Source organism: Eupeodes corollae, chromosome 3 (genome assembly GCF_945859685.1).
Source record: "Eupeodes corollae chromosome 3, idEupCoro1.1, whole genome shotgun sequence".
NCBI classification, from domain to species: Eukaryota; Metazoa; Arthropoda; class Insecta; order Diptera; family Syrphidae; genus Eupeodes; species Eupeodes corollae.
Genome location: NC_079149.1, coordinates 80,403,411 through 80,412,254, shown reverse-complemented (window position 1 = coordinate 80,412,254; position 8,844 = coordinate 80,403,411). Strand labels below are relative to the sequence as shown.

The 8,844-nt window shown below is 31.5% G+C and overlaps 1 protein-coding gene across 2 annotated transcripts in view; it reads right to left on the bottom strand.

Annotated features, from left to right (window-relative positions):
• Positions 1-7,265: 7,265 nt before the first annotated feature.
• LOC129950109 (guanine nucleotide-binding protein G(s) subunit alpha) overlaps positions 7,266-8,844 on the bottom strand; it is a 28,773-nt gene continuing 27,194 nt past the window's right edge. The window contains exons 7-10 of one of the 2 annotated variants that reach the window (XM_056061931.1): positions 8,555-8,679; positions 8,418-8,491; positions 8,213-8,359; positions 7,266-8,149 (exon numbers count right to left, since the gene is read on the bottom strand). In XM_056061931.1, coding sequence (XP_055917906.1) covers positions 8,213-8,359; positions 8,418-8,491; positions 8,555-8,679 — 346 coding nt within the window. In that variant the 3' untranslated portion in view covers positions 7,266-8,149. Of the gene's footprint in view, positions 8,360-8,417; positions 8,492-8,554; positions 8,680-8,844 lie in introns of both variants that reach the window. The other variant, XM_056061930.1, reaches the window with a different exon arrangement.

Sequence of the window (8,844 nt, the reverse complement as noted above, 5' to 3'; positions counted from 1 at the left end):
AAATTCTTAAAATATCGAGTGACTGCAGAAAAACGTGAGAAAAATATATCCTTCTGAGTTTTCAAAATGGAAGCAGCACTATAGAACGTACATCAGCGGAAAAGTGGACATCGTGTGCTTTCAAAAAAAATATTCTAGATGTCACTCCTGAAAAGTTTTCATAAAAAAACAAATGTCGCTGAGTATTCTTAACTTTGCTTGCCATTGCGAAATTGAATTGGAATCATTTTATTCAAATTTTGAATGGAAAATTCGTAAGCTAAGCATTCCAGGCATAATAAGTCAAGGAAACTATTTTGCCAACATACCTCATTTTGATTAGGTACTTACATTTTGAATTTCAATTAGTGCGGTTTCAGTGAATTTTTGTACATAAAGAATAATGGCAGGAATTCCTTCGAAACTAAAACGAGATATGTATATCTGATGAAAATAGATAATTTCAAGACGAATATGAAACAGAATATTTTGTTGTGCCAAGCAAAAACAACGCGGCTACCTGTTTAATATGACGTGAGAAAGTTACTTTAAAAAAGGATTATATTGGTCGTCATTTCAACACAAAACACAAATCTTTCAACGAAACTTATCCTCCTGCAACACAATTAAGAAGTGCGAAATTAACTTATTTAAAAAGGTCTTACAACAGCAACAAAATGTGATGTCCGTGGCATTATTTCAAGACTCTGTGGTAATACAATATACAGTTTGATAAATTTAGCGACAAGAAACAAATATGGTCTGAAATTAAAAATCTACAGCTGTCTGATTCAACATGTATGGGACGTATTGAAGATATATCCAAATATATTCGTAAAAATTTAATAGAAAACTTAAGGAACTGTAGATTCCAGCACCGATATTTTAGCAACATCTCAATGCTTTGGGTTTGTTAGATATTGCACAAAATTGAATTAAAGCTTCGAAGAATTTTTCAAATTTCTTCCGATGAAAAGTCAAATCTGGGGAATAGATTACCTTGATAAAATTTCAAAGTTTCTACAACAGAATGATATTGATATTAAAATAATCGTTAGTGTATGTACAGATGGCTGTAAATCCATTACTGGATCTGAAAATGGATTTATAATCTTGTTTAAAAAAAATATAATTTGACAAATTTAATTACATTTCATTGCATTATTCTTTAAGAAAACTTGGCTGCGGTGAATATCAATTTAAAAATCGATGCTGTGATGAAGATTGTAATGATCATTGCGAATTATATTCGATCGAGAGAATTAAACCACAGAAAATTTAAAAGCCTTTTGGAAGAATATAAAGTTAGTATGGTGAAGTTCTTTATTTACATACCTCTGTCCGATGGCTTAGTAAGGGAAGGGTTTTGGAAAGGTTTTTTTCCTTGTGCCCCGAAATAATCATATTCTTACAAAATTTTGAAAAGTTTACCCAGAATTGCAAGATGATCAATGGTGGTGTCTTTTAGCATTTTTATGCGATATCACAGGAAAACTAACTAGCCTCAATCGAAATTTACAATAATAATTTCACAGATGGCAAGTAAAATATTTGCTTTTGAAATAAGAAGTAAACAGCTACAAAATTTTCTAACAGTGGTATTGGCTACAAAGTACCTCTTAGACACCTCTGAAGAAAACTGCTCAACAATATTGAAAAATCAGACAAAAAAATGCTTAACGATTCTAGAAAATCCATGGCATCTGTAGCGTTCTTGTCTGTTGTTTGTTATAAGAGGATGCCGATGTAAAACGCGTCTAATCGATTTGATTATCTTTATTCAACTAACTCTGGTATTTTAATGAGAATATTTGATCTTTTCTGGAAACAACGACTACCTCACGGGAGGCTTCTGTTTTAAATCAAGACCAGGCAAAGTTTTTTGATGAGTTCATCGATTTCAAATCTTGGGGGTATACTTGGAATTTTGGAGCATCGTTCCAGAAAAATTTGGAATCGTCAAAAAAAGTTCACAGATTCTACTGACATTATTTGGATCTTTATTTGTTTGCAATTCGTCGTTTTTGAGAATGAAATATGCAAACAAAATTACCGAAACAAACTAACGGACTCCCACTTTGATGATGTCATTAGGTTTGCATGAAGCAACAAATCAAATCTAAATAAAGTTTTTAAAATGTGTCTCAGTTACAAAAATCATATTAAAATATTTTCAATAAATAAATAATTACATAATGTATATATGCACACACATTAAAATGAGTATTATTATTTACGATAAAAAAAATGTTGTGGCCCGGGGTAGCGTTATACAATTACAATTGTGGCCCATTAAAAAAAATGGTTGAGTATGGCTGCATTAGACCAACTCTTAAAAATGAGCCATATTGCACTTTACAAAATTGAAATAAGGCCAGTTTTCGGCAGTTGGCCATATTGCATTTTGACAAAGTGAAATAATGAAAAATTATTTAAAAAAATAATATCTACCATCTTATTTTTACGGTACATACTCTTTCACTTTTGTAAAGTTCAATAAGGCCAATTTTGAAATCAGCTAAGGTGATAATTGACTATCATATCATTTTCATTCCGTCTGCGTAAAATGATTGAACTCAATTTAATTGGATTGAAATTTTTTAAATTCATACTGCCAAAATTCATTGTTGCCATGGTGACATTTTAAATTGATTCCTACAAAACATCTAAATAAAAGTATTAAATAGGCTGAGTTTGAATAATAGTCTTACTTTTCTTGATTTTTTTTAATCTCGTAAGCTTTGTCGGTCACAGGAATGTGTTTTTTTGAACGAAAATGTCCAAGTAGTTTGTGTACCTAAGCGTCTGGTAGCTCTATTAGGAATAAATATAATGGGCGCATTCACAAAGCTAGTAGCTACGTAGTCAAGTGATGTGATTCTGATTGGCTAAATCTAACTTAAAAAGTAGTTGAAATTTCCCCTCCCACGTGATGTACAAATTTCGGCTACAAAGTTAGTTTACACTGGTTTTGAAGTTTCACAATCAGCTGCTCGGGAAAGACACAATAATTCAAAATGAAATTAATCTTTGTATTTAAATACAAATATAAATCAATCATATTATATCTTCTATTTGGTTTTATTGAATTTAAAAAGAAAAAAAAAACAATTTAAAGTTCTGAAAACACAAATGTTTCTTATTTTATGTATTTGTATTTGTCATTAATATGACAGTTCCGGATTGACTAGCTTTGTAGTGCAATTTGCATTCACAAAGCAAGTTGAATTTTGACTATGTAGCCACTAGCTTTGCTAATGCGCTTATTTGTTTGAAAACGACTATCACATTTTTGTTGTGACAGCTTTTTAGGTATCAATTTGACTATCACCTTACAATGATCAAATTCGTTTATTTTGATTGTCAATTATCAACAATCAGCTTAACCGATTTCACACCAGGGGTGGAATCGGCTAAGGTGATTTTTGATTGTCACCTTTGTGATCATAAAAAGTGATCAAACTGATTTTTGCGTCTGTGTAAGGTGATCACCAAATTTTGTTTAAAATTTGGTATCACTTTAAAAGAAATTCACTGACGTTTGTTACAATTTCAGTGGTTGTATTCAAAAACCGATCTGAAGCTATCCGGATTATTATGTAATTATAAGTTTTGATGTACCAAGTAGCCACGATGATGTTCTGCCTGCACAATAGTCAGCATTTAACTTTTCTCGTTGAGCACTCTGTCTCCATACAAAGCTGTCATGAGCACTCCCGCCATATTTTGCATTTATTGCCAGAATTTTTCTGTTCTAGTTGCAGATCTATGCAACAAAAATTAATGAATCAAAAAATTGACTTACGATCATAGCGTTTACACTTTTTCCGAAGGGCGGAGAATCATAATATGACTTTCATCAATGCAGCCGATTACTAGGAAACAAATAATAAAATAAAAACAAGTAATAAAAAATTAGTTTATTTTTACTAAGAAACAAAATCCTACCTCCAGGAATTTGATATTTTTCGTAGAAGAACATTTTTGTTGCTTCTGAAGCCCATTGATTAAATTTGATTGTAAGTGGGCACAATTTCCTCTCCATTTGTTTTAAGGTCAAAGAAATAACCTCACAAACAGTACTTTGGCCCATTGGAGCTGACCAGTCAGCGCCAACTTGCCTTTGGTAGCCACCACCTCTAAGAAAATTTAAAGTCACTGCTAATCGAAGAATAGGGGGAATTTGTGTTGACCGCATATATAGCACTTATGCGTACTTACTTTGGACTTGGAAGATCAAGAATGTTTATTTTATTGCGGAGGTTAATCCTCAAGAGCCGGACATTTCTATTATGATTAATATTTTCATTTTCAGAATGTAAAATCAAAGGCACAAACACATTCCTATTGTCTTAAAATTTCAGCAACTAAAAATAGAATTCAATTTCCAATGAAAGTGACAACTAAAGAGCTGTCACCAAAAAAAGTCACCAAATCGTGATTGTCACCGGTGACTATCACCTTACACAGACCGAATTTGTTGATTGTGACTGTCACCTATCACAAATCACCTTACCCGATTCCACCCCAGGTTTTATTTCACCGCACCGTATATAACAAGTAACTAGAATTACTGGGATTCCACGTATCCTTGTTTTTCTAACATGCATCTATATTTTCTATAAGGCTGACGCAGTAAATGATTTCCTTTGTAAACTACCTTATTTAACTTAACTTCAAGAAAAGATTCTTTGTCTCTAATTAGGTCCAAGTAAACAATTTTTACAAAATGCTTGTATGTGTCAATATTAAGTTTTTAAGTAATTTATCCCGTAAAGATTTTCGTTTACAAGTGCATTTAACACTTTGCCGATATAAGCAGAGGCAAAACCACCAAAAGAATATTCCAATATGGAAAACAAACGAAAAAAAACGCTGGATCGTTGTTGTTTATTTAATCTTAACATGGCATAGACAGTGTAGTTAACATAATTTCATAGTTTAGTTTGTTTTGTCTTTTATCTCCTTTTTTATATTTTGGCCAGATTCTTTATGAAGATGTACAAATTATCTTTCCAATCTTCCATTTTGTTGACCAAAACATTAAGTTGTAGATTGTATCTTCTTTAGAAGTTGCACTGAACAGTTTATACTACGTACTAAAACTATGTTCGTCGGTACTCATATAAGTACTGTTTTTGCAAATTGAAGCTTGTTGGAAAGATGAATATTCATATTTAAGTTAGAGGTTATTTTATTTTCATTTCTAGATAATCATACCTCTTAACGAATTTCCACTTTTCGTTTCTGACATAACTTCCACCAGCCTTAAGGATCAACTATAATAGACATAAGCAAACATAAGCTTATGTCAAAAACCCAACGAAAATTCACTTAAGTTTGTGAAATTACTGCGGGTAGCCATAATGCAATTTTTCTCACGTATCTACATGTCAGATTTTACTTATGCGACAAGCGGCTGGGATCGCCTTTGCTTAAGTTTACTTAAGTTAACGAAACTGAGAAAAATGAACGAAACGGAGCTAGACTCCATTATGTTCACTCGTATTGAGTTTCTTTGTATTCGCACGTTTATCCACATCTTCAGCTGCAAATTGGTTCTTCCCAAAAATGTCTCGACGAATTTCTTGGATAATTGGACAAAATCCTAAAAAGTTTCCGATAATTCTCTCTCTCATGGGTGTTGCAGTTTGTACAAAATTAAGCCGATTTATGATGATAAATTTTAATATAATGAACAACGGTGGCAAACCTGTTTCGATATAAAGCAAATAATTAGGCGTTGTTGATAGGAGAGCAAAGACTCGCTTCAAAAATAAACGTAATAATTATTCCACATCCTCATGTTCTTTGTAGCCCCACACTTGCGAGGAGTAAAGCATAATAGATTTTGCCACCGCTTGAAACAGTTTATATTTTGCTGTGTGGTGGGTGGATTTATTTGCAATGCAGTTTTTCCAGGAAACGCAGAGGGCAGCCTTCGCCTCCTGAAGTTTTGACTTATTATTTTTTTCATACAAAGGTTACTTGTTATGGTCACACCGAGGTATTTAACTTCCTTAACAACATGAACTTCCTGATCGTTGTACTTCCATTTTTCATAACTAGCGTATCTTCCGTGTCCTTTTTTGAAGATCATTATTTAAGATTTGCTAAGGTTATGTGATAAATTCCATGTATTGCAGTATTTTCCAAGTGTGGCGATCATTTCTTGGAGTTAGTCTGGGGATTCCGATAAAAGTACGATATCATCAGCATACAATAAGCTCGGAACATTTTCTCCCGCAAAGTTCACCCCTCCTCCCGTGTGCTCCACTAAATCCTCAATAGAGTGAATAATAGAGTACTCAACTCCATCCCAAACTGCTATTGAATCATTAGCATAGAGCTCTTAAAATACTTATAATTTTGGAAGATATGCCTATATTCAAAAACTTTAGAAAAAGTGCCTCTTGATCAAATTCACTATGTGATTCTAAATCTCACAATATTTTTCAAGGTCCAAAATCATTATGTAGATCTTGGCGTCGGTCGGTCCGATAACAAGAATATATCGTCAGCGTGCATGAGTACTTGAATCCTCCTCCCGGCAATAAAATTCCACCACCGCAAAGCACTTCTTTAAGGTCATTAAGAAACAAGAGGGTACTAAGACCACACCCTTTTTTAATCCCATTGTCGTTGAAAACCATTCTGACAAATGCTTGCCATATTGTGGGGCTACAAAAAGAAATTATAGAACATTTAAAACAAAGAAATAAGAAATACAAATAAGATACAAATTAATTTGCTTTAGTTTTGTGGGTAACACAATATATTATACACTACATACACTGGATTGAGTGTTATTGAAATCTCTTACCTTATTAGTTTATTGACTGAACGTTGGACTTCTTTGTGTGTAAGACAGTCAAATATAATGATCCCTTTTGCAAGTGTCAACCGTCAATTCATACTTGATAAATATTGAAATTCAGTTTCTTAAAACCTGATTCATTATGAAATTTAAGCAAACGTTTATGCATATGCATTATAACAGTCTAGAACATTTTCAATTACTAAAACTTTTATCAATTGGGTGATTGGTTAAATACAATCTTTAATATTTATCAACTATCAATTTATAATTAACACTTGCAAAAGATTTGAATAAATCTTATTCGCTTATTTCAGCTACCGACCGACTGTTATAATTCCACTTGAAATGCATCACATAATGTAGTTTATGTTTGACATCGAAAACAAAGAGGGTTTTTGTAGTTTCGTTTGTCAAAAAAGCATTTCCTTGTTATTTCTTAAAACAAAACCAAAGGAGAAACAAGATATTTTAGATTTCTTCTAATTCTGCAATGTCTATTTTATTCATTGATACAAATTTGTTCACAAACTGTTCCTACATTTTCCATCAGTAAGAGCAATTTTATTTTTTCTGACAGGTCTTGATCACGATTGATAATTTTTTCATGTTTTTATATTTGCTTTTTTTGAATGAAGTTTAAACCTAGCTTTGGGAGAGAATCAAATTTCAAGTTTGAAATTAAATATCGATTAATCCTAATATCTTTAGTCTATTACACAGCTGAAGTGAAACAAAATTGTTTTGTTTTTTTTTTTGTTTTTTGTTTTTTAAATCAATAATCAAAATCTTATACATAGAGGAAAGTATGTAGAGTATGACGAAAAGATAATATTTTGTTTACTTAAGTTTTATAGTAACCGAAAATACGATTCACCGCTTCACTTCAGTTGCGCGTTAAGTATTTTCTGAGAGAAAATTAAACCTTTCGAACTTATAGTCTCTCTAGTAAAAACGTTTTGCAGATATCAAATGAAAATGTTTACTAAAATAATATACCTACCCTACCTACATAGATTTAAAAATATGAAGAAAATTATAAGAAAAACAAATTAACACGTTTCATTTTAGGGTTACCCTATTTATAGCGGAAAGCTTTACATTTTTTTCAATTTATCTTATGTAGTATAAACAGTTTTTGTATATTATATTTATATAATTTGTATGATATTCACATTTTTCTAGAGTTACAATAATTGTCCTATGATTCAATGGTTGAATATTATGAGTTAGTTTCAATAAATAATTAATATTTTATTTTTAAATATTTTTATGGCGTGTTCAAATGGTATTAATACGCAACATAGCAATATTGTACCATCGGTATTTAGTTTTTTTTTTTGTGATGATCATCTGCAACATTGTATTACATTGTTTAACATTTTTCTATAATTTTTGGGTTTTTGTTTTATTAACCTATAAAAGTTCATACTGACGCAGATGCATTCTTTGTATAATGTCCCGACAATCGTTGAACACTCTTTTGATGTTTTCAGTATCAACTGCACATGTGAAATGTGGATAACAGTAGTGTTTGCCGTCTCCGCTTGCAGTGGAAATACGCTAAGAAAAATTACAAATCAATACAAATTAACTTTAAGAGTTATTTTTATTTAAGTACCAGGAATTCATCTCGGATAAAGTATTTTGCTCTTACGACTTCAGGATTTTCACCAGCATCTAGTATTGCATCATCTAAATAAGTTTTAAGTGTATTTTAATAATTTTGTTCATTTGTTAAAATTATATAATTAATACTTGGCGTTTCATATCTGAGAAATTCTGCAAAATAGTCTGATAGTCTACTTTTTCCAGCCTTGATTTTCTCTGCCAGCAAGTCCTGCTTGTTTAAAAAAAGAATAACAGAAATTGTGCGCAGCCATCTGAAAAGGAAAGATCAATAATCAGATCATAAATATACCGTCTTAATTAATAAATACATAATATATGATCATTCTCAGTATATGTACATCTAAGTAATATACATTGCATATACTTATTTATTTATAATGAACAGTCCAAACTGTTTATGTTAAAAGATAAAGTCA